At 38.3% G+C, this 27,279-nt stretch overlaps 1 protein-coding gene across 1 annotated transcript in view; it reads right to left on the reverse strand.

The window, feature by feature from the left end:
• Nucleotides 1–2,234: 2,234 nt before the first annotated feature.
• LOC105611355 (membrane cofactor protein-like) overlaps nt 2,235–27,279 on the reverse strand; it is a 61,892-nt gene continuing 36,847 nt past the window's right edge. The window contains exons 8-11 of the mRNA XM_015099399.4: nt 25,204–25,257; nt 24,180–24,215; nt 23,275–23,668; nt 2,235–6,408 (exon numbers count right to left, since the gene is read on the reverse strand). Coding sequence (XP_014954885.3) covers nt 6,336–6,408; nt 23,275–23,668; nt 24,180–24,215; nt 25,204–25,257 — 557 coding nt within the window. The 3' untranslated portion in view covers nt 2,235–6,335. The remainder of the gene's footprint in view (nt 6,409–23,274; nt 23,669–24,179; nt 24,216–25,203; nt 25,258–27,279) is intronic.

Here is a 27,279-nt window from a genome sequence, read left to right on the forward strand (position 1 = left end):
TAAGTTTGATGTCCAGCTAATATGAATTTACTACCCCCAAACAAGTTTGTTTTCTGGAGAGGGATATGGGTGGCTAGCAAGTCAGGAATCAGGGCGGTTCCTTTCTCATTGTGATTCATACTTAAGGCAGTTTGGTCACTTTCTTTAGATTTTTAAGCCAGAGGGAAGGAAAAACAGTGATTGACCACACAGATGTTAGCCTCTTTTCAAAAGTTTATTTCCTAGAAGGCAAGCAGAAAATAGATAATTAAAATAAAAAATGGCTTCTGGGAATCCGCAAAATCGGAAATCTGACCAGTGTAAGGAAGAGACTGTCAAGTGCCTTAATAGTCCACATGAGGGCAGCAGCGCTAAGCCTGTAAAGCCTGAGCATTCCAGGGTAAGCGTTTCTGAATGGATGAGCTTGGGAAGCGATGAAAGCAATGCAGGTTAGGGGAAAAAAATGTGTGTGCACTCACTCAGTTTTGCACGATTTCTGGAAGTCAATAGGCGATGTTAAATTCTGCTCTTGAGTACAAATATATACACTTTTATTATACAAAATTATTCATTCTTGGTTACAATATTGCCAAGAATTAAAGTTTTAGAATGCCAGATTTGTCTATTTTCCTTAGACCGAGAATGTTCTTCAACAATTTAAAAATTCCTGCCTACTCCAGCTGTCTTCAGAATCCTTGTACAGGACTTTTATTATTCACTTTAAAAGAACTTCCTGTGTATTCAATGCCAACTTAAAAAATACACTATAGTCTCAAGTTAAAGAAAAAATTTGATAAAACACATTTTAAAATTATAGCCAAACTAATATTCACCCAGTGTGGATTAGAAAGATTGCTTCTGTTTTATTTTGTTTTGCTTTTTAAACCACAGATAATCTCCTTTGGTTAGGCAGGAAACAAAATTTTATTCAAGTTTCAGAATTTTTTTAAATTTCTTTAATAAGCTGAATTGCAAAACCATGGTTATATTTTGTAATTATAATCATTTACCATATGTCTTTATAAGTTCATATGCAGAAGTGGACTCTGGGACTTGAAAACCACTAATGAGGACATTCTCACACTTGGCTACATGTTATAATCACTTGGGAAGCTTGTAATGATGCCTAGGTCACACTCCAGGTCAAGGACATGACAAATCTCTGAGGGGTGGGATCCAGGCATTAGTAAAACTTCCCAGGATATTCCAGGGCACAGCTGTGGTTCAGAAAGACTGAGGATGGATCTCAAGGTATAGCTGCTGCTGCTGCTGCTGCTGCGTCCCTTCTGTCGTGTCCGACTCTGTGCGACCCCATAGATGGCAGCCCACCAGGCTCCCCCGTCCCTGGGATTCTCCAGGCAAGAACACTGGAGTGGGTTGCTATTTCCTTCTCCAATGCATGAAAGTGAAAAGTGAACGTGAAGACGCTCAGTCGTATCCGACCCTCAGCGACTCCATGGACTGCAGCCCACCAGGCTCCTCCATCCATGGGATTTTCCAGGCAAGAGTACTGGAGTGTGGTGCCATTGCCTTCTCTGCAAGGTATAGCAATGAGATTCAAATCTGCCAAGAAAGCACTATTTTTTTTTTTTTTTTGCATAATTTGAAACAAATTCCATTATCAGTTCCATACAGAAATATGTTATGCTTTCATGGTTGGAACTTGGGATTTTACTCAGCTATACGCATGCAATAAGGTGATGTGGCAGATAGGTCTTCTACCAAACACGTGTACTTAGATACTAAAATGTGGTTCTCTCAAGGCCGGGTAACCACAGAGACTATGAGAGCTGGGTAGAATCCCGGAAGTGCTGCATGGAGAGCACTCTGTGAGCTGGGCCTTGAAAGGTGCTCAGGATCAGACAGGAGACAGGAGACAGGCGCTTCGGACAACAGGGAACTAGGATTCCCGCGGAGGGCGGGAGCAGATGGTCTATTTGGACTGGGGGCAGGGCGTCTGAAGTGCAGCAGAAAGAGGCGGCTTGGAAGTGAAAAGCTGGGATTTAGTGGTTCAGTTTTCAAGTATCACGAAAAAAGTTGAACTTGTGCTGTAGGTAATGTGGTGGGACGGAACGCCTCTGAGCAGGGGAGGCACAGGACCCACTCGGAGAGAAGCCTGAACATACTGCAGGCTCTGAGATGGGAGGGGCAGGAGTGGTGATGGGGCGGGGTAGCGGGGATGTTTAGAGAAGGTTGGCCCCGTTAGAAGCATAAAAGAAAGAAATGCATTGGAAATCAATGCACCATTCCAAATGTAACTTCTCCAAAAGGACATTTTATTTTTTAAATAGACTTGAATATCCAATTCTCAAAAAAAAAAAAAATGAACACCACACAGACCTTAGATTGTGGGGGATACATTCTTGCAGTTTTAAGACACCTTTGAACTCAAATACATGTTTCCCCTCTCATTTAAACAAACTTTCCTAGAGAAAAAGTTTCACCGTATATTTAGGTAATTGACTAATTATTTGACACATAAAACATAATTTATATTAATATACATATATCAATCTCACATATAAAACAAACAACTATAAAAGTCAATTTATTTTGATTAGCATAAAACTTTTTTTTGCAAAACTCCTCAGCCGGGGTAAAAAGATAAATCATACAGTCACCCCTTGCTTCTAAGCAAGTGCTCTGTTCTTGAAAAGGATGTGAAAATGGTTATAGTGCAACTTCAACTCTGTCTTTATTTCAGAAATCCTGTTTATTTCTGCTCAAACTTATCTACCTAAAGTTCCTCACCAGAGATTACAAAGGGGAGGACCTCAAATACATCCTTAAGGAGTAAAACAATTTTTACTCTGGTCCACTCTTAATTCTCATTTATATCCTTCTCAAGGCAACATTTCTTTGGCCCAGTTGATGCTACTACCTATAAAAGTCTGAGACAACACCTATAAAAACATAATCTGAGTTAGAGCAGAGTCTCTCCTCTGTGGCCGCTGGCGTGAGGACAGAGGAGAGGGCTGGGGTCTGTCCCACCCAAGTGTCCAGACCCCCCTGAGCTGTTTCCTCTTTCCATTCCACAGCATGCATGCATGCTCCGTCGCGTCTGACTCTTTTGCAATGTCATGGACTGTAGCCCGCCTGACTCCCCTGTCCCTGGGATTCTCCAGGCAAGAATACTACAGTGGGTTGCCATTTCCTTCTCCACATTCTGTCGTATGACCTACAGCAAATCCACAAAGCCTGCTTTTCTGAAATACGGGGCTTCATTTTCATTCCGCCCTTTATAGATGAGGTGAGTCAAGTCGCTCAGTAGTGTCCGACTCTTTGCGACCCCATGGACTGTAGCCTACTACGTTCCTCCGTCCATGGGATTTTCCAGGCAAAAGTACTGGAGTGGGGTGCCATTTCCTTCTCCAAAAGATGAGGTGAGGAGCCCACAAAGACTCTCATGCCACTTGAGGTTATCTGATGCGGCCCTACAGACTGCTGACATTCAGGTAACATGTTTAAAGTAAGACATCTCCTTTATTAAGGTGGGGAGAGAATACCATCTACAGCCGGAATTTAGACTGGATTCCACTTCTCTTGAAGAGTGGAATTCTGTTAAGAAAACATCAAGCCCGCTGTGTTCACTTTGGCCTGAGCTGGCATTCCTTCTATGAGTAGGAGCCCTCTGTTTACAGAAGCCTGAAACTGATCCTGAATTCTTTTTGATTTCTTAGACTGGTTTATTGTTATTAAAAGGGTGAAGAACAAATGCCAGACATAAATTTTATTGCTTTTCTAAATCATCAGGAAGTTACAAATAATTTTTAAACACAGAATTTTACCCTACTCCTCTAAGCATAGCAATATGCTTAGTTAAGGAAGTCAAACATTCAAATTCCAAATCTGTAATGTTGTCCTTTTCACTGTCTAAGGGCTGATGTGGTGTACTATATTTTTAAAGGCTTTTTATGATAAACATATAAAATACATTTTGTGGGTGTTAAAGAATTACTCAATAGTCAGCATTCATCTTTGAACAAAAATCCTTTCAAAATCATTTTCTTTAAGAAACAAAACGCAGTTTCATTTTGAATTATATTTCTCTGAGTTTGGAGATTTTATTTCTTAAAGATTTCTTCACCTAATACTACCAGGGATGCTGTGTTGACTTGCCCTATAAATTCAACTGTTATTTGAGGGAAAACACACACAACGTTCAATTCCAAATCCTACATGTTTCAGAAAAGTGTAAAGGATGGTGAGTATGTTCAAGCCACAGTAAAATACTAGCATTAACAGTTGATTCACAAGACTAAAGAGAAACTGGAGAATAAACTGTGGATTATTCTTCTCCTTCTGTTTTCATTGAGACCTAACTGACATACAGGCGTGACTTGGAGATATTGTGGGCTTGGTCTAGACTACTGTGTTAAAGTGAGCATCTCAATAAAGCAAGTAGTATAAACTGCTCTATTTCCCAGTTTTATGTTTAAGCTGTCCTTCCAGTCTAGTAAGTGTGCTGTTTTTTTGTGTCTAACAAAAAAGTACAAGTCTTAACTAAAAATAAGTTATCGCTAAGATTGCTAAGCACCACCTGAGCCTTCAGTGAGTCATAGCAGTAACTGGAGTGATAACTGAACACAGATTACCATCACAAACAGAAAAATACTTTTAAAAATTTGAATTATTGCAAGAATTGCCAAAATGTGAAACAGATACATGAAATGAGCAAATGCTGTTGGAGAAATGGCACCAACAAACTTGTTCATACAGGGCTGCCATCAACCTTCAGTTTGTAAAAAAAAAAGCAGTATCTGCAAAGTGCAGCAAAGTGAAGAACAGGAAAATGAGGTATGCCTATACCTGGTGGTGCAGAGGTTAGAGCGTCTGCCTGCAATGCAGGAGACCCGGGTTCGATCCCTAGGTCGGGAAGATTCCCTGGAGAAGGAAATGGCAACCCACTCCAGTACTCTTGCCTGGAGAATCCCATGGAGGGAGGTGCCTGGTAGGCTACAGTCCACGGGGTCACAAAGAGTCGGACACGACTGAGTGACTTCACTATATAACACTGTACAAGTTCATGGTGTATAGCATGATTTGATAATGTATACATTGTGAAAGAGTTACGACAATACATTTCTTAACACCCAATCATTCTTATGATTAGAAATGTTAAGATCTACTCTCTTAGCAATTTGCCAGGGCCGTCATTCCTTGGATCTGAGGCTGGTTGGTTCCGGATCCCCCATTCCTTCCCCAGCAAATAAAAATCTGAACGCGCAAGTCCTTTAACATGGCACAGCACCAACAGTTCTATCTGGGAATGAGCAACTGTCAGGATGTCAGCTGTTGTACAATGTAGCATCACTGGTTATGGTCACTATGCTGAACTGTGGTGTTGGAGAAGACTCTTGAGAGTCCCTTGGACTGCAAGGAGATCCAACCAGTCCATCCTAAAGGAGATCAGTCCTGGGTGTTCATTGGAAGGACTGATGCTGAAGCCGAAACTCCAATATTTTGGCCACCTGATGCAAAGAGCTGACTCATTTGAAAAGACCCTGATGCTGGGAAAGATTGAGGGCAGGAGGAGAAGGGGACGACAGAGGATGAGAAGATTGGATGGCATCACTGACTCTATGGACATGGGTTTGGGTGAACCTGGGAGTCGGTGATGGACAGGGAGGCCTGGCGTGCTGTGGTTCACGGGGTCGCAGAGTCTGACACGACTGAGCGACTGAACTGAACTGGACGGATGCTGCACATCGTGTCTCAGTACTTGTTTATCATATAACTGGAATTTTGTACCTTTTGACACCTTTCACCCAGTCCCTCCATCATCCTTAGCCCCTGCCTCTGACAACGAGAAATCTGGCTTCTTTTCCTGTGAATGTAGATTTTTGGATTCCATGTATCAGTGAGGCCATTGAGTATTTGTCTCTTTCTGTATGACTGATTCGCTTAGTGTAATGCCCTAGAGTTCTACAAATGCCATTGCAAATGACAGGATTTCCTTTTTTTTATGTTGAATGGCATTCCACTGTATGTGTATATATGTGTATGTACATACACGTACATGTATGTGTGTATACATATATATATATATAATCTATATATCTCATGTTTTATTTACCCATTCATCTGGCAGTGAACACTGAGATTTCTTTCATGTCATGGTTATTATAAACAATTCTGCAATACACAGGGAGGTGCAGTTATCTTTTCCATATAGTGATTTTGTTTCCTTTAGGCATATACCTGCGGTGGAATTATGGAATCATATGGTGGTGCTATTTTTAACTTTTTGAGGAACCTGTATACTGTTTTCCATAGTTGATGTATGAATTTACTGTAGATCTTAACATATTAGTATAATCAAAATATAAACTGATACATGAGTTTGTGGAAAATAATTAGCGCTTCTGCACTGCTGGACTGGTAGGTTTTTTCTGCTGAGTGGTGGGTCCAGCACCAGCTCCCTTTTTCCTACAAAAAAAGACAAAAAGACAGCATCACAGGTAAACATAGTTAAGTACAGAAATTAAATTCTAGCAGCCCATTTGGAAACAATGAAAAAAAAATGTATTTTCAACACAAAAAGTCACTGAACTGGGAAATGACTTCTTTCTTAAAAATGATCTGGTTTCTTTAAAATGGTTCCTTTAAAGAAATTTCAAATGTTCAATTAGTCTCACTCCAGAAATCCCCTTTCTATATCTGCACTATACTTTTGATTCCTTCTAAAACAAGAAATAGAGCAGTTGCATATACTCAGTAAATATTTCCTTATTTTAGTTTACAACCAGCGGGAAAGGCTAGAGAGAAACATGCATTTTCCCTAAAATACAATTTTAATTCTGGCTCTGAGATGAAACCTTTATAAAGGTAATGATATTGAGCATGTTAAAGTTCAGTAATGCCTCATTTATCCCTCACTGTAAGGAAATCACATGTTCTGCTTAGAGAGTCTCCTAAGTAACTAAAACTCATATTACACTGTTTTGGGTAACAATGGGCAGCTTAATAATTTCTATTATCCAAGTCCATCATTGCCCAAAGAAATATAGTGCGAGTCATATAGGTAGTTTTGAATTTTCTAGAAGCTACGTTTAAAAAAACAAAAAGAAGCAGGAAGATTAGTTTTAATTATGTCTTGCCTAATCTGGTATTCATGGAGTATACATATTGTGTATTAAGTCTTTGAATCTGATGTGTACTGTCACTCAAGCTCATTTTACATAGAATGAAACACTTTTGATGTCCTTGGCAGCCTTGGCTCTGGAGCTGGAAAACGCAATTCCACTGCCTGCTTGGGAAACTGACTACACCAGACAGAGTGAACCGTGAAAGTAGCTCAGTTGTGTCCGACTCTTTGTGACCCATGGACTGTACAGTCCTCGGAACTCTCCAGGCCAGAATACTGGAGTGGGTAGCTGTCAGGGGATCTTCCCAAGTCAGGGATCGAACTCAGGTCTCCTGTACTGCAGGAGATTTTTTTTTTTAATTGGAGGCTAATTACTTTACAATACTGTAGTGGTTTGTGCCATATATTGACATGAATCAGCCATGGGTGTACATGTGTTCCCCATCCTGAGCCCCCCTCCCACCTCCCTCCCCATCCCATCCCTCAGGGTCATCCCAGAGCACCAGCCCTGAACACCCTGTCTCATGCATCAAACCTGGACTGATGATCTATTTCACATATGGTAATATACATGTTTCAATGTTATTCTTTCAAATCATACCACCCTCACCTTCTCCCACAGAGTCCAAAAGTCTGTTCTTTACTTCTGCGTCTCTTTTGCTGTCTCACATATAGGGTTATTGTTACCATCTTTCTAAATTCCATATATATACATTAATATACTGTATTGGTGTTTTTCTTTCTGACTTGCTTCACTCTGTATAATAGGCTCCAGTTTCATCCACCTCATTAGCACTGACTCAAATGGATTCTTTTTAATGGCTGAGTAATACTCCATTGTGTCTATGTACCACTGCTTTCTTATCCATTCATCTGCTGATGGGCATCTAGGTTGCTTCCATGTCCTGGCTATTATAAACAGTGCTGCGATGAACATTGGGGTACACGTGTCTCTTTCAATTCTGGTTTCCTCGGTGTGTATGCCCAGCAGTGGGATTGCTGGGTCATAAGGCAGTTCTATTTCCAGTTTTTTAAGGAATCTCCCACTGTTCTCCATAAAGGCTGTACTAGTTTGCATTCCCACCAACAGTGTATGAGGGTTCCCTCTTCTCCTCACCCTCTCCAGCATTTATTGCTTGTAGACTTTTGGACAGCAGCCATTCTGACTGGCGTGAAACGGTACCTTATTGAGGTCTTGATTTGCATTTCTCTGATAATGAGTGATGTTGAGCATCTTTTCATGTGTTTGTTAGCCATCTGTATGTCTTCTCTGGAGAAATGTCTGTTTAGTTTTTTGGCCCATTTTTTGTTTGGGTCATTTGTTTTTCTGAAATTGAGCTGCAAGAGCTGCTTGTATTTTTTTGAGATTAATTCTTTGTCAATTGCTTTGTTTGCTATTATTTTCTCCCATTCTGAAGGCTGTCTTTTCACCTTGCTTATTGTTTCCTTCATTGTGCAAAAGCTTTTAAATTAATTAGGTCCTATTTGTTTATTTTTGCTTTTATTTCCATTACTCTGGGAGGTGGGTCACAGAGGGTCCTGCTGTGATTTATGTCAGAGAGTGTTTTGCCTATGCTTTCCTCTAGGAGTTTTATACTTTCTGGTCTTACATTTAGATCTTTAATCTAATTTGAATTTATTTTTGTGTATGGTGTTAGAAACTGTTCTAGTTTCATTCTTTTACAAGTGGCTGACCAGTTTTCCCAGTACCACTTGTTAAAGAGATTGTCTTTTCTCCATTGTATATTCTTGCCTCCTTTGTCAAAGATAAGGTGTCTGTAGGTGCATGGATTTATCTCTGGGCTTTCTATTTTGTTGCATTGATCTATATTTCTCTCTTTGTGCCAGTACCATACTGTCTTGATGGCTGTAGCTTTATAGTATAGCCTGAAGTCAGGCTGGTTGATTCCTCCAGTTCCATTTTTCTTTCTCAAGATTGCTTTGGCTATTCAAGGTTTTTTGTATTTCCATAAAATTGTGAAGTTATTTGTTCTAGTTCTCTGAATAATACTCTTGGTAGCTTGATAGGGATTGCATTGAATCTATAGATTGCTTTGGGTAGTATACTCATTTTCACCATATTGATTCTTCCAATCCATGAACATGGTATATTTCTCCATCCATTTGTGTCATCTTTGATTTCTTTCATCAGTGTTCTATAGTTTTCTATATATAGGTCTTTTGTTTATTTAGGTAGATTTATTCCTAAGTACTTTCTTCAATTTAAGTCTGAATTTGGCAATAAGGAGTTCATGATCTGAGCCACAGTCAGCTCCTGGTCTTGTTTTTGTTGACTGTATAGAGCTTCTCTATCTTTGGCTGCAAAGAATATAATCAATCTGATGTTGGTGTTGACCATCTGGTGAAGCCCATGTGTAGAGTCTTCTCTTGTGTTGTTGGAAAAAGGTGTTTGCTATGACCAGTGTGTTCTCTTGGCAAAACTCTATTAGTCTTTGCCCTGCTTCATTCCGTACTCCAAGGCCAAATTTGCCTGTTACTCCAGGTGTTTCTTGACTTCCTACTTTTGCATTCCAGTCCCCTATAATGAAAAGGACATCTTTTGTGGGTGTTAGTTCTAAAAGGTCTTGTAGGTCTTCATAGAACCGTTCAACTTCAGCTTCTTCAGTGTTACTGGTTGGGTCATGGTGTTGGAGAAGACTCTTGAGAGTCCCTGGGACTGCAAGGAGATCCAACCAGTCCATTCTGAAGATCAGCCCTGGGATTTCTTTGGAGGGAATGATGCTAAAGCTGAAACTCCCGTACTTTGGCCACCTCATGCGAAGAGTTGACTCATTGGGAAAGACTCTGATGCTGGGAGGGTTTGGGGCGGGAGGAGAAAGGGACGACAGAGATGGCTGGATGGCATCACTGACTCAAGGACGTGAGTCTAAATGAACTCCGGGAGTTGGTGATGGACAGGGAGGCCTGGTGTGCTGCGATTCATGGGGTTGCAAAGAGTCGGACAAGACTGAGCGACTGAACTGAACTGATTCCTAAGTACTTTATTCTTTTCATTGCAATGGTGAATGGAATTGTTTCCTTAATTTCTCTTTCCGTTTTCTCACTGTTAGTGATAGGAATGCAAGGGATTTCTGTGTGTTAATTTTATATCCTGCAACTTTGCTATATTCATTGATTAGCTCTAGTAATTTTCTGGTGGTGTCTTTAGGGTTTTCTATGTAGAGGGTCATGTCATCTGCAAATAGTGAGAGTTTTACTTCTTTTCCAATCCGGATTCTTTTTGTTTCTTCTTCTTCTCTGATTGCTGTGGCTAAAATTTCCAAAACCATGTTGAATAGTAGTGGTGAGAGCGGGCACCCTTGTCTTGCTCCTGACTTTAGGGAAAATGCTTTCAATTTTTCACCATTGAGGATAATGTTTGCTGTGGGTTTATCATATGTGGCTTTTATTATGTTGAGGTATGTTCCTTCTATGCCTACTTTCTGGAGAGTTTTTAGCATAAATGAATGTTGCATTTTGTCCAAGGCTTTCTCTGCATCTATTGAGATAATGTGGTGTATCACACTGATTGATTTGTGAATATTGAAGAATCTTTGCATCCCTGGGATAAAGCCCACTTGGTCATGATGTATGATCTTTTTAATATGTTGTTGGATTCTGTTTGCTAGAATTTTGTTAATGATTTTTGTATCTATGTTCATATTGGCCTGTAGTTTTCTTTTTTTGTGGCATCTTTGTCTGTTTTGGTATTAGGGTGATGGTGGCCTCAGAGAATGAGTTTGGAAGTTTACCTTCCTCTGCAATTTTCTGGAAGAGTTTGAGTAGTATAGGTGTTAGCTCTTTTATAAATTTTTGGTAGAATTCACCTGTGAAGCCATCTGGTCCTGGGCTTTTGTTGGTTGGAAGATTTCTGATTACAGTTTCAATTTCCCTGCTTGTGATGTGTCTGTTAAGATTTTCTATTTTTCCTGGTTCAGTTTTGGAAAATTATACTTTTCTAAGAATTTGTCCATTTCTTCAAAGTCGTCCATTTTATTGGCATATAGTTGCTGATAGTAGTCTCTTATGAGCATTTGTATTTCTGTGTGGTCTGTTGTGATTCTCCATTTTCGTTTCTAATTTTGTTTATTTGGTTCTCCCTTTTTTTCTTGATGAGTCTGGCTAATGGTTTGTCTATTTTATTTATCTTCTCAAAGAACCAGCTTTTAGCTTTGTTGACTTTTGCTATAGTCTCCTTTTGTTTCTTTTTCATTTATTTCTGCCCTAATTTTTATGATTTCTTTCCTTCTACTAACCCTGGGGTTCTTCTTTTCTTCTTTTTCTAGTTGCTATAGATGTAAAGTTGGGTTATTTATTTGATTTTTCTCCTGTTTCTTGAGGGAAGCTTGAATTGCTATGAACCTTCCCCTTAGCACTGCTTTTACTGAATCCCATAGATTTTGGGTTGTTGTTTTCATTTTCATTTGTTTCTGTGCATACTTTGATTTCTTCTGTGATTTGTTGGTTATTCAGAAGCACGTTGTTTAGCCTCCATATGTTTGTGTTTTTAATAGTTTTTTCCTGTAGTTGACATCTAATCTTACTGCATTGTGATCAGAAAACATGCTTGAAATGATTTCATTTTTTTTTTTTTAAATTTACCAAGGCTAGATTTATGGCTCAGGATATGATCTATCCTGGAGAAGGTTCCATGCGCACTTGAGAAAAAGGTGAAATTCATTGTTTTAGTGTGAAATGGCCTATAGATATCATTTAGGTCTAACTGGTTCATTGTATCATTTAAAGTTTGTGTTTCCTTGCTAATTTTCTGTTTAGTTGATCTATCCGTAGGTGTGAGTGGGGTATAAAAGTCTCCCACTATTATTGTGTTACTGTTAATTTCCCTTTCATACTTGTTAGCATTTGCCTTACATATTGCAGTGGTCCTATGTTGGGTGCATATATATTTATAATTGTTATATCTTCTCTTTGGATTGATCCTTTGATCATTATGTAGTGTCCTTCTCTGTCTCTTTTCACGGCCTTTATTTCAAAGTCTATTTTATCTGATATGAGTATTGCTACTCCTGCTTTCTTTTGGTCTCCATTTGCATGAAATATCTTTTCCAGCCCTTCCCTTTCAGTCTGTACATGTCCCTTGTTTTGAGGTGGGTCTCTTGTAGACAGCATATATAGGGGTCTTGTTTTTGTATCCATTCAGCCAGTCTTTTTATTTTGCTTGGGGCATTCAAACTATTTACATTTAAGGTAATTATTGATAAGTATGATCCCATTGCCATTTGTTTTGTTGTTTTGGGTTCGAGTTTATACACCCTTTCTGTGTTTCCTGTCTAGAGAAGATCCTTTAGCATTTGTTGGAGAGCTGGTTTGGTGGTGCTGAATTCTCTTAGCTTTTGCTTGTCTGTAAAGCTTTTGATTTCTCCTTCATATTTGAATGAGATCCTTGCTGGGTACAGTACTCTGGGCTGTAGGTTTTTCTCTTTCATCACTTTCATCACTGCCATTCCCTCCTGGCCTGAAGAGTTTCTATTGAAAGATCAGCTGTTATCCTTCTGGGGATCCCCTTGTGTGTTATTTGTTGTTTTTCCCTTGCTGCTTTTAATATTTGCTCTTTGTGTTTGATCTTTGTTACTTTGATTAATACATGTCTTGGGGTGTTTCACCTTGGGTTTATCCTGTTTGGGACTCTTTGGGTTTCTTAGACTTGGTGGCTATTTCCTTCCCCATTTTAGGGAAATTTTCAACTATTATCTCCTCAAGTATTTTTGTCTTCTTCTTCTGGGACTCCTATGATTTGAATGTTGGGGCATTTAACATTGTCCCAGAGATCTCTGAGATTGTACTTGTTTCTTTTAATTCTTTTTCCTTTTTCCCTCTCTGCCTCATTTATTTCCACCATTCTATCTTCCACCTCACTTATCCTATCTTCTGTGAAGGCAGATTCTTTACCAACTGAGCCACCAGGGAACCACAAAGGGAACCAAATGTGGACCCGCTGGTTATTTACAGTGTGCCTGCCCCAGAAAACCCTTGGGGTGCCTACCTCATGTAAGAGTTAACTGTGTTAATGCTGGAGACTTTAATATTTCCCTTGGTGGGAGAGGCATCACTATGAACCAGCACTGTCATAGCACAGTACCTGTTCCATAGCTATTTCCTCAGGGTTATTGTGGAGAGAGATTCAATAGTTAGGCCTGATCACTATATTTTTCTAATGGAATCCTTTTTAAAAATAGAGTTATAAATAGAAATCTAATATGTAAGCAAATAAATAGCACTAATATAAAATTAAATATTCATTTGACATAACAATGTAGATATTTGAAGATGATTAAAATGCAAAAGTGAAGTACTAATTACAGCTTTGTTATATTACCTTTGGCATTTATTAACTTCAAGTATTTACAGACACTTGAAGCTCATGGCCTGTCTGAAAACTATTTTCCTGGTTGACTTTAGCCCCAAAGGCATCCTTAGAGAACCCAGCAGATACATAGTGCTGGGTAGGCCCACATGGCCATTTTAGCAGGTATGTTTTGCCTTTCCCTCTGCCCCTGTGATCAATGACACCTCTGTGCTTTTACTATGAAGTTGCCCTTCTTATAACCCTTTGTAGAATCTGCTCCCAAACTTGTGATTGTAACCTAGGGTAGTGCCTCGCATTACCAGTGGAGGGAGGTGTATCTTCTTATCGCAGCTTTGCAGACACACATTCTAGCACAAAAAAAGAACTTCCACAAAAAATTCATAAGACAATACTATCAAGCCCGGGTCCCCTGCACAGCAGGCAGATTCTTTACCATCTGAGCCACCAGGGAAGCCCAGAGAGAACACTATGAACAGTTATATGTCAACAAATTAGACAACCCAGAAGAAATGAACAAATGTCTAGAAACACAGAGCCCACAAAAGCTGAATCAAGAAGAAATAGATAATTTGAATAGTCCTATCACTACAAGTGAAATATAATTTGCAACTTAAAAACTCCCTTCAAACAGAAGTCCAGGACCCTAAGGCTTCACTGGGGAATTCTACCAAACATACAAAGAGCTTACACAGATCCTTCTCAAATTCTTCCAAAAGACTGAAGAGGAAGGAGCACTCCCAAAGTCATTCCATCACCCTGATACCAAAACTAGACAAAGGCACTACCAAAAAGGAAAACTGTAGGCCAGTATCTCTTTGAATATTAGCAAAAATATTAGCAACCAAATGCATCAATACATAAAAAGGATCATATACCATGACCAAGTTAGATTCATCCTGCAGCACAAGAATGGTCCAACATACTCAATTAGTATGATATACCACATTGACAACAGAAGTGAAGGAAAAAAAAAACACATAATCATCTCAACAGATGCACAAAAAGCATTCGATAAAATACAACATCATTATAAAAACTCTTACCAAAATGGGACTAGAAGGAACACATCTCAACATAATAAAAGGTACTTATGACAAACCTACAGCCAACATAATACTCAATGGTGAAAAATCAAAAGCCTTCCCACTAATATGTGGAACAATGCCCACTCTCAACATTTCTATTCAATATAGTATTGGAAGTCCTCATCACAGCAATCATACAAGAAGAAAAATGTATCCTAATTGGAAGCTATAACATTGTCATTCTATGCAGATAATAGGGTAAGGCACTATATATAGAAAGCCCTACAGAAACCACACAAAAGCTACCAGAACTGATAAACAAATTAAGCAAGGTAGCAGGGTACAAGGCTAACTTACAGAAATTGGTTACATTTCTTTACATTAACAATAAAATATTAGAAAGGAAGAGTAAAAAATAAATCCCTTTTAAAATTATATCAGAAAGAATAAAACACTTAGAAACAAACCTAACCTAGTAAGTAAAAGACTTACATGCTGAGAACTATAAAAGATTGACAAGGGAAACTGAAGATGATTTAAAAAGAAATGGAAAGATATTCCATGCTCTTGAATTTGAAGAATGACTGGAACAAAGAAAACCAGGCATTTATGAAAAGAAAATTACTACAAATTCGTGAAAACATTTGTTTTTTTGAAACTACACAGTCCAGTCACTCAGAACAGGACTGGGCAATAGTAAAGGAGAGGACAAAGGCCATGGATTCCAAGTCTGGAATGTATGGTGGAAGAATTGGCTGGGGAAGGAGACTGCAAGGGAAAAGGAAGGAGGCTAGAGATAGAGCCCATGAGACCAAATGGGATCCTGCTTTAAAATTTGAGAGTTAAGAAACAGAAAGCTGTAGCAGAATATTTTAACCTTAGGACCATTTTTCATCAGGTATTTAAAATGATGTTTACTGACTTTAAAAGTGACTACTACAGTGCTTTTGTACTTTGGGATGGAAGCTGCGGCAGGCAACTGTGTTCCCAAATCATCCTAAATACAAAATTACATCAAATCCATTTTCTATCAATGTTGAACAGCAATTTGGGATTATCTGCCCTCAGTATCCTGCTTCCACAGTTATTCCTAGAAACAGAATACAGTCTTATAAAGAAGTTTCTAAGGTGAAAACAACCAATTTACGGAATGGGGAAAGATTATGGACATTCGACAGTGTGAAGTACCTAATAAAAATCTTCACTAAAGCTTAATACTACCCACAACCTTTTGTAAAGCATACATAGAGATGAAGAGTCTTTTAAAACTCCTATTATCTTAAGGAGGAGAAAAAACTGCCAATAAGATTGATGTTGCCTCTTCAGATTTCAAGAATATGGGCACATCACTAATGATCTACACTCTAGTTTCTCAAAGCAAAGTCCAGGCCCAGCAGCATCATTACTTGGGAGTTCATTAGAGATGCGAGACATCAGGCTGTACACCAGACCTAAGGAACCAGAACCTGCATTTTAACGAGATGCTCTGTGACTGATGTAGATATTAAAGTAAAAGAAGCGCTGTCATGAACTCTAGAAGAGAAAGGCATACCTCCCCTGCATTAGAGTCACTTCAGCTATTAAAATGATACAGAACTTGAAAGGGTCAGAGAGGGCTTCTAGTCTTGCTGCTGCTAAGTCACTTCAGTCGTGTCCGACTCTGTGCGACCCCATAGACAGCAGCCCACCAGGCTCCCCCATCCCTGGGATTCTCCAGGCAAGAACACTAGAGTGGGTTGCCATTTCCTTCTCCAACGCATGAAAGTGAAAAGCGAAAGTGAAGTCGTTCAGTTGTGTCCAACTCTTTGCGACTCCATGGACTGAAGCCTACCAGGCTCCTCCGTCCATGGGATTTTCCAGGCAAGAGTACTGGACTGGGGTGCCATTGCCTTCAAGTCTTGAAGCAAATGTAAAATTAAGCTGTTCCATAACACTGAATTTCTAGTTGCCCACGTTCCTGTCAGGAATTGATAACATATATCCAAAAGTATTTGCATGTACAGTTGACCTTTGAAAAATAGGAGCTTGAACTGTGCAGGTCCACTTACAACTGGACTTTTTCAATAGAAATGTACTATAATATGGTGGCACCTGGAGTTGGTTGGATCTGTAGATGCAGAACCATGGATTGGCAGTGGAGGTAGGAGAATAAATGTAAAACTATATGTGGATTTTCCACTGCATCTCCAATCACTGTGTAATGAAGAGTCAGCCATACTTTATATTTTAGCAAAGGCAATGATTAATTACCCTTCCTACAGTACCTTTTGAAAATATTTTTTCTTAAATTATGCTACTGTATATATGATTAATTATGTTTCATTGGTTACAGATATAATATCTTTCCAATATACTTTATAATTTTAATGTGGCATTTTTTTGTTTTCTTCACCAAGATAATTTAGATATTATGTTGTAAAATATGGGCTTTTTCTTAAAATTGAGATATAGCACTGTCTTAGCTTTAGGTGTACTTTCTCTCTCTCTCTCTCTCTCTCTCTATATATATATATATATATATACACTGCAAAATTAACATTACAATGTCTTGTAGATATCCAACACCATACATATGTACAGACTATTCTTTCTTGTAATAAGAACCTTTTATATTCTCTTTAGAACTTTCACATGTACAATATAGTATTACTAGAGTCACCATGTAGTACATTACATCCCCATGACTTATAACTGGAAGTTTGTAACTTTTGACTCCTTTCACCTAATTTGCCAAACCCCCAGCTCCTGCCTCTGGCCCTACCTGTTTTCTCCATGTATGAGCTTTTTTTCTCTTTCTTTCTGTTTTGAAAAATTCCACATATAAGTGAGATCATACAATATTTGTCTTTCTTTATCTGATTTATTTCACTTAGAAAAATGCCCTCAAGGTCCATGTCCATCCATATTGTTGCAAATGGCAAGATTTCATTCTTTGTTATGGCTTAATAATGTTCTATTATCTATCTATCTACCTGTCCCTCAGGTTTTCTTTATCCATTCATCCATCAATAGACGCTCACATTGTTCCTGTATCTAAGCTAATGAATGATGATGCAATGAATATTGGGGTACAGATATCTTTTCAAGTTAGTGTTTTCATTTCCTTTGGATAAATACCCAGAGTGGAATTGCTGCATTGTATGATAGTTCCATTTTTTTATTATTATTTTTAAATTTTTTATTATTATTATTTTTTTACTTTACAATATTGTATTGGTTTTGCCATACATCAACATGAATCTGCCATGGGTGTACACTTGTTCCCAATCCTGAACCCCCCTCCCACCTCCCTCCCCATACCATCCCCTCTGGGTCATCCCAGTGCACCATGAGGAACCTTGATTATGAGATGATATAACATTTGGGGTTTTGATTTGCATTTCCCTGATGATGATTAGAAATGTTGAGCATCTTTTCATGTAACTTCTCATGATCTATATGTCTTCTTTGGAAAATGTCCGTCCAGATCCTACTCCCATGTTAAATCACACTGTTTGATGTTTTCCTACTGAGTAGTATGAGTTCTTCATGTATTTTGGAAATGTAATTATTCGCAATTATTTTCTTCCATCCAGTAGATTGCCCTTTCATTTTCTTGATGATTTCCTTTGCTGAACATAAGCTTTTTTAGTTTGATGTGAAGTGAAGTCGCTCAGTCATGTCCGACTTTTTGTGACCACATGGACTGTAGCCTACCAGGCTCCTTCATCCATGGGATTTCCCAGGCAAGAGTACTCGAGTGGGTTGCCATTTCCTTCTCCAGGGGATCTTCCCAACCCAGGGATCGAACCCGGGTCTCCCACACTGCAAGCAGACGCTTCACTGTCTGAGTCACCAGGGAAACCCTAGTTTGATGTAATCCCCTTGTTTATTTTGATTTTATTGCCTTTACTTTTGGTGTCAAATTTAAAAAATATCATTGCTGAGATGGATATCAATGAGCTTCTGCTTACATTTTCTTCTAGGAGTTTTATGAGTTTAGGTCTTATGTTCAGGTGAATCTACTTTGAGTTAATTTTCCTGGATGGTGTAAGATGGTAGTCCAGTTTTATTCTTTTGCATATAGCTGTTCAGTTTTCCTGACACCATAATGGAACATACATGTGTGGGTTTATTTCATGGCTCTCTATTCTGTCCCATTGATCTATGTGACTGCTTTTAGGCTAACACTGCATAGGCGTGTGCAAAGAATGCTGTCCTCTCTGAGCTTCTGAATTTGCCTGGGGAAGCCCTACTTGTCAAGGCTTCACTTAGTCCTTTCCCTCCAGCACCTGTAGCTTTTAAACATCACTTCCATCACTTTGTTTCTTAGAAATGTGAACCAAAGGAGATATGTAAAATGTTTCTATGTATTTCAGAGGTAATTAAATTGAATATAATGAGCTTTAAAAAAATAAGATTTCTAGAGCATTATAATACAGTTTGAAACCAGGGAACATAGTCTCCAGCTGTTTTTTTTTTTTTTTTAAGATTGCTTTGACCATTTGTGGTCCTTTGGCTTATATGAAATTTTTAGGATTGTTTGTTCTATTTCTGTGAAAAATGCCATTGGAATTTTGATAAGGATTACACTAAACCTGTAGATTGCTTTGGTTAGTCTGAACATGTTAACAGTGTTAATTCTTCTGATCCAAGAACATGAAATATCTTTCCATCTATTTGTCTTCTTCAATTTCTTTAATTAATGACATAATTTTCTGTATACAGATCTTCCAGTTCCTTGGTTAAATACAGGTACATTTTTTGTTTTGATGTTATTGTAAATGAGACTGTTTAATTTCTCTTTCTGATAATTTGTTGTTAAAGCAAGAGATGTAACAGATATTTGTATATTCATTTTGTATTTTGTAACTTTACTGAATTTGTTTATTAGCTCTAAAAGATCTCTGGCCTTTAAGGTTCTCTACATATAATATCATGTCTTCTGCAAATAGTGACAGTTTCACTTTTTCCTTTTCAATTTACATGACTTTTTTTTTTCTTCTATGATTTCTGTGGCTTGGTGTTCCAATTCTATGTCGAATAAAATGGCAATGTTGATGTTGAATAAACTGGCTTGTCTTGTTCCTGATATTAGAGTAAAAGTTTTAAGCTTTTAACTACTGATTATGATATTAGCTGTGAACCTATCATTATGGCCTTTATTATATTCAGGTATGTTCCTTTTGTACCCACCTAACTCAGAGTTTTTAATCATAAATGGATGCTAAATTTTGTCAAATGCTTTTTATGCATCTATTGTAGGGAGCAGTGCTGCACTTTGCTGGAGCAGCCATGAAGAGATACCCCACATCCAAGGTAAGAGAGACCCAAGTAAGACCATAGGCGCTGAGAGGGCATCAGAGGGTAGACAGACTGAAACTACAATCACAGAAAACTAGCCAATCCGACCACATGGACCACAGCCTTGTCTAACTCAGTGAAACTAAGCCATGCTGTGTGGGGCCACCCAAGATGGGCGGGTCATGGTGGAGAGGTCTGACAGAATGTGGCCCACTGAAGAAGGCAATGGCAAACCACTCCAGTATTCTTGCCTTGAGAACCTCATGAAAAGGCAAAAATACAGGCCACTGAAAGATGAACTCCCCAGGTCAGTAGGTGCCAAATATGCTACTGGAGATCAGTGGAGAAATAACTCCAGAAAGATTGAAGGGATGGAGCCAAAGTAAAAACAACACCCAGTTGTGGATGTGACTGGTGATAGAAGCAAGGTCCGATGCTGTAAAGAGCAATATTGCATAGGAAACTGCACTGTTAGGTCCATGAATCAAGGCAAATTGGAAGTGGTCAAACAGGAGCTGGCAAGACTGAACGTCGACATTCTAGGAATCAGAAAACTAAAATGGACTGGAATGGGTGAATTTAACTTAGATGACCATTATATCTACCACTGTGGGCAGGAATCTCTTAGAAGAAATGGAGTAGTCATCATAGTCAACAAGAGAGTCCAAAATACAGTACTTGGATGCAGTCTCAAAGACTACAGAATGATCTCTGTTCATTTCCAAGGCAAACCATTCAATATCACAGTAATCTAAGTCTATGCCCCAACCAGTAATGCTAAAGAAGCTGAAGTTGGCTGGTTCTATGAAGAACTACAAGCCCTTTTAGAACTAACACCCAAAAAAGGTGTCCTTTTCATTATAGGGACTGGAATGCAAAAGTAGGAAGTCAAGAAACACCTGGAGTAACAGGCAAATATGGCCATGGAGTACAGAATGAAGCAGAGCAAAGATAATAGAGTCCTGCCAAGAGAACACACGGATCATAGCAAACACCCTCTTCTAACAACAGAAGAGAAGACTCTACACACGGACATCACCAGATGGTCAACACCAACATCAGATTGATTATATTCTTTGCAGCCAAAGATGGAGAAGCTCTATACAGTCAACAAAAACAAGACCAGGAGCTGACTGTGGCTCAGATCATGAACTCCTTATTACCAAATTCAGACTCAAATTGAAGAAAGTAGGGAAAACTGCTAGACCATTCAGGTATGACCTAAGTCAAATCCCTTATTATTATACAGCAGAAGTGAGAAATAGATTTAAGGGACTAGATCTGATAGATAGAGCGCCTGATGAACTATGGACTGAGGTTCATGACATTGTACAGGAGACAGGGATCAAGACCATCCCCATGGAAAAGAAATGGGAAAAAGCAAAATGGCTGTCTGGGGAGGCCTTACAAATAGCTGTGAAAAGAAGAGAAGCAAAAAACAAAGGATAAAAGGACAGATATACCCATTTGAATGCAGAGTTCCAAAGAATAGTAAGGAGAGATAAGAAAGCCTTCCTCAGCAGTCAATACAAAGAAATAGAGGAAAACAATAGAATGGGAAAGGCCAGCGATCTCTTCAAGAAAATTAGAGATACCAAGGGAACATTTCATGCAAAGATGGGCTCAACAAAGGACAGAAATGGTATGGACCTAATAGAAACAGAAGATATTAAGAAGAGGTGGCAAGAATACACAGAAGAACTGTATGAAAAAGATCTTCACGATGGTGTGATCACTCACCTAGAGCCAGATATCCTGGAATGTGAAGTCAAGTGGGCCTTAGGAAGCATCACTACAAACAAAGCTAGTGGAGGTGACGGAATTCCAGTTGAACTCTTTCAAATTCTGAAAGATGACTCTGTAAAAGTGCTCCACTCAATATGCCAGCAAATTTGGAAAACTCAGCAGTGGCCACAGGACTGGAAAAGGTCAGTTTTCATCCTAATCCTAAAGAACGGCAAGGCCAAAAAATGCTCAAACTACTGCACAATTGCACTCATCTCACACACTAGTAAAGTATGCTCAAAATTCTTTAAGCCAGGCTTCAGCAATATATGAACTGTGAACTTCCAGATGTTAAAGTGAGTTTTAGAAAAGGCAGAGGAACCAGAGATCAAATTTCCAACCTTCACTGTATCATGGAAAAAGCAAGAGAGTTCCAGAAAAACATCTATTTCTGCTTTATTGACTATGCCAAAGTCTTTGACAGTGTGGATCACAATAAACTGTGGAAAATTCTGAAAGAGATGAGAATACCAGATCCAAGGAGATCCAACCAGCCCAACCTAAAGGAGATCAGTCCTGGGTGTTCATTGGAAGGACTGATGTTGAAGCTGAAACTTCAATACTTTGGCCACGTGATGTGAAGAGCTGACTCATTGGAAAAGATGAGTTGGGATCCCTGATGTTGGGAGGGATTGGGGGCAGGAGGAGAAAGGGATGACAGGATGAGATGGTTGGATGGCATCACCGACTCAATGGACATGAGTTTCGGTAGACTCTGGTAGTTGGTGATGGACAGGGAGGCCTGGCGTGCTGCTGTTCATGGGGTTGCAAAGAGTCAGACATGACTGAGCGACTGAACGGAACTGAACTGAACTGATTGATAAGACTGTATAACTTTTATTCTATATTTTGTTAATGTGGTGTAGCACAGTGATTATTTTGCAGATGTTGAACCATCCTTGCATCACTGCTACAAATTCTACTTGATCACAGTGTGTGATCCATTTAATGTTTTATGGAATTCCGTTTGTTAAGGATTTTTTGTGCCTATGTTAATCAGGTTTATTAGCCATGACTTATTCTAAATATTTCATTAAACTGTGAATCATTTCCTTAAAATTTGAGTTTTATGTTTAAAAACTCCATTTTCCTTAAACAATATGAATTTGTGCACTTTTAAAATTCTCAGTACTCCTAGCAGACTATTTTCATTTTTATAGATCAAGACAATACTAATGAGATGGCTTATAAATCCTATTCCTTTCAGTAATTTTAACCCCATCAGTTTCACTACCACTTAGCAAATTAAGAAAATATAAAGAGAAATCAAATAATGCTGCTTTTAGTTCTTCAGTATAACATAAATAACAACTCTAAGCGAAATCAGTTTTTAGCTACACAGCTTCTTACAATGACCTAAGTTATACAGACAAATGGAGATCTTCATCATAAAAATTCTAGTGAATATAAATGCCAAATTCTTCACAGTGAACCATTTAAAAGTTCATCTGGGCCACTAGTCCAATCCAGGGAGGAGGGTATACCTAGGGTGGGAAAAACCCCATAACTGTCCATGATTTGCTATAGAAGTTAAACCTCAAACTCCACGGAAATTTTTCTTACAGTCATAGTAGCTGAAAAAAATTCTGCACAAATTCCTCCTGTTGCAGTGATATTAAAAGCAGCTAAAAACATTTCTAGTAATGAAATGAAATTCAGGCAGTGTACTCATGCGGGCACATTAAAAAACATATGGCATGCAACACAGAAGACAAAGAAAACCTGCACAAAAATACGTCAAAAGTAAAAAGGCTACAATAAGTTAGAGGAAATGTGTTTTGATTTACCCTTTCATCTCCTTCTCCTTTTTCTGCTGCTTCTCTTTCTTCTCCTTCATCTCCTTTTCCTTCTCCTTCTTCTCCTTCTCTTTCTCCTTCCTCTCCTTCTCTTTCTCCTCCTTCTCCTTCTTCTCCTTCTCCTCCTTCTCCTTCCTCTCCTTCTCCTTCTTCTCCTTCTCTTTCTCCTTCCTCTCCTTCTCCTCCTTCTCCTTCCTCTCCTTCTCTTTCTTCTCCTCCTTCTCCTTCCTCTCCTTCTCCTTCTTCTCCCTCTCCTCCTTCTCTTTCATATCCCTCTCTTCCTTCTCTTTTAGTTCCTTCTCCTTCTCTTTCATATCCTTCTCTTCGTTCTTCTCACTGAAAAGACATCTGTATAGGCACGTACAAACTACTATAACAGCAACAACTACAAGAAAACAGGAAACAAATGACATGTGATGCTGAAAACTAACTACCAAGATTCCAAATCAAGCAGAAGAAATCAATGTTAGTTATGTTTATTTCTGACCATTTCTATCATCAGAAAATACTAATTTATTTAGGCCTATGTACATTTACATTCCATCTTGATCTTCAGTATCTAAATCCAGCCCCCTGGAATCACTTGAACAGTCCACAGTAAGTTAGAGCCCTTACTTAATTTAGAAAATTATCCAAAGCATATTTGGGAAGTAGACTCACATGACCAATGGTCATGGTCATTTCCATGTATTATTTAGGGTTTGTTACTAAGAGAACATGTAGAATATAAAACAATATACAGTCACCAACATAAGGCAGTATATCATAGAAGAGGTCAGGTATTATTAGACTGTTCTACTACAAAAACTATAATAACTGAAAATCATTGAAGAAATGCACATCTCATCTTCATATTACATCTTTATTTAAGTGGTATTAAAATTTGAGATACTCACTTGCAGTAAGAATAGCCAAAGCAATGATTCCTGCATCTGAGAAAAAATTTTTAAAGTTTTGAAGAACACATATGGATTCCAGATAGGAGCTATACTTTAATTTTGATCAGACCATCTAAGAACTACAGCAAAAATGTTTATCAGTCTAGTTTGAACATGACTGCTGAGTGCATCCAAGTCATTTTGATCACAGATCCTTTTTAAATAGATTCCAGGCACAGGACCCATCTTGTTAAACTCTTAACAGGAACCTCCCTTTTCACTGTGTTGTGCTGTAGCTTTTACCGGTTATTGAGTACAGCTTATTAGGGGCTTCCTAAGTGGCTCCGTTGGAGAAGGCAACGGCACCCCACTCCAGGACTCTTGCCTGGAAAATCCGATGGACGGAGGAGCCTGGTGGGCTGCTGTCCATGGAGTTGCAAAGAGCTGGACATGACTGAGTGACTTCACTTTCACTTTTCACTTTCATGCATTGGAGAAGGAAATGGCAACCCACTTCAGTGTTCTTGCCTGGAGAATCCCAGGGACGGGGAACCTGTTGGGCTGCCGTCTGTGGGGTCGCACAGAGTCGGACATGACTGAAGCGACAGCAGCAGCAGCAGCAGCAAGTGGCTCAGTGGTGAAGAATCTGTCTGCCAATGCAGGACATGCAAGAGATAGGGTTCAATCCCTGGTTTGGGAAGATCCCCTGGAGGAGGAAATGGCAACCCACTCCAGTGTTGTGGCAGGCTTACAGTCCATGAGGTCACAATGAGTTGGACATGACTTAGTGATTTAGCACACAAACACACCAAGACTATTTATTAGAATTCACTAGATTGGAGAAAATTACCTACATGTGTCTATATATCCCACCACTTAACATGTCTTGGTATCTGCATTAATAACACAATTGTAAATGTCAATTATTACTAATTATTTGTGACACATTGTTTCTTCCCTACCTACAAATGATTGAACCATGATGTTTCCATATAGAAATCTAAGGTTTCATAATGCAAGTTATTAATAATCAAAATAATACCTAAATCCTCAAAGTCTTCAAGTGATGGTATTTCTTCACTGGGATTGGGATATCCTAGGGGAAAAAATTGGAAATAAGTTAAAAGGAAGACTAAATAAATCTTAAAGATCTATAAATTCATTGCTGTTGGTTTTGTACCTTTTTATAATTCATAATTATAATTTAATTTCCTTATAAATTATATTAATGTTTCTCATTCAAAGTTGCATCATTAAATTTTATAAACTTTTATTTTACCTTATATTTTATTATTATATTCAAGGCCATTAGCATTCTTCTGTTGATAGTCCTGTGACTAACTCTATGTACAGCAAGCCAATTTATGATCAGCATAGTCTCAAAATCAGCCTTGAATTCAATGTGATTCTAGATAAAGGAGGGCTTAAAAGTGATTTAGAAATTGCTCTGGAGTACATTCCTCAACATAATACAGGCCATTTATATAATACTCATGGCTAACATCATACTCATTGTCAAACAACAACAACTTTATTTTCAGGTCAAGAACAAGACAGAATTCCTGCATGTGCCACTTCAAGTCAACATAATATTGGAAGTTTGGGTCACAGTCATTATGCAAAAAAGAAATTAAAAATATCCAGATGGGAAGGAAGAAATAAAATGATCTGTTTATGGATGACATGATCTTTCATACAGAAAGCTCTCTAAAGATCACACATACATTCACACAAATGCACACAACTGCTAGAACTAGCACATTAATTCTGCAAAGCTGAAGGATACAAAATCAACACACAAAACACAGTTGTGCTTCTATACGCTAACAATGAACAATCCAAAAAGGAAAGCAAGCAAACAATTCAATTAACAACGGCATCAAAAACAGTAAAATACTCAATAAGTTTAATCAAGAAGATAAAAGATCTGTACATTGAAAACTATAAGAAAATTGCTGAAAGTGAAGAAGATTTAAACGAATGAAGGAGATTTCAAAACTTACTAAAAAGCTACAATAATCAAGACAATACTGGCATACAGACAGACATACAGACCAATGGTATAGAATATAGGGCCCAGAAATAAACCCTTGCTTATATGGTCAAATGATTGTTTACAAGGGTGCTAAGAGGATCCAGTGAAGAAAGGGCAGCTTTTCTCAACAAATCATTTTCAGAAAACTGGATATCCACATGCAAAGGATGAAATTTGACATCTATGTTATACTATACACAAAAAGTAATTTAAAACGAATCGAAAAACATAGGACATAGAACTATAAAACTCTTAGAAGAAAATAAAGAGGACAATTTCATAATATTGAACTGGAAACGATTTCTTAGACGTGACATCAAAAGCACATATAACAAAGAGAAAAATAGCTCTATCAGACTATATCAAAACTAAAACCTTTTGTGCATCAAAGGACACTATTAATAGAGTGAAAAGCAACTCACAGAATGAGCAGAAACATCTGCAAATAGTAAACCTGATAAGGGATTAATATCCAAAATATATCATACCTAAAACTCAACAACAACACAAAGCCATTTTACAAACAGGCAAGAGACATGAATAGACATTTCTCCAAAGAAGATATATAAATGGCCAAGTACCACATGAAAAGCTGCTCACATCGCCATTCATTAGGGAAATGTAAATAAAAGCCACAAGACACTATTTCACACCTGTTAACTAACATAGATAATTCCGGTTATTATAAAAACCAGAAATTAACATGTATTGGAAGAGAGGGCAAGAAATTAGAAACTTTTCTCTGGTGGGCATGAAAATGGTGCAACCAATTTAAAGCATTTTTTTTAATGGAGGACAGTATTTTCAGTTCCTCTGAAAATTAAACAAGAATTAACATATAACGTAATAATTCCACTCCGTGGTATATACTCACTCCCAAAATTCAAAGCAGGGACTCCAAATAGATACTTAGATGCCAATATTCTGAGAGGCATCATTTAGAATTGCAAAAAGGAAAAAACAACCCAGTATCCATTGACAGATGAAATTACAAATAAAATGTGGTATATACAAACACTGGAATATTTTCAGCCATAAAAGGAATAAAGTTCTGAGATAAGGTAGATGAGCTTTGAAGACATT

This window comes from Ovis aries, chromosome 12 (assembly GCF_016772045.2).
Source record: "Ovis aries strain OAR_USU_Benz2616 breed Rambouillet chromosome 12, ARS-UI_Ramb_v3.0, whole genome shotgun sequence".
Taxonomy (NCBI): domain Eukaryota; kingdom Metazoa; phylum Chordata; class Mammalia; order Artiodactyla; family Bovidae; genus Ovis; species Ovis aries.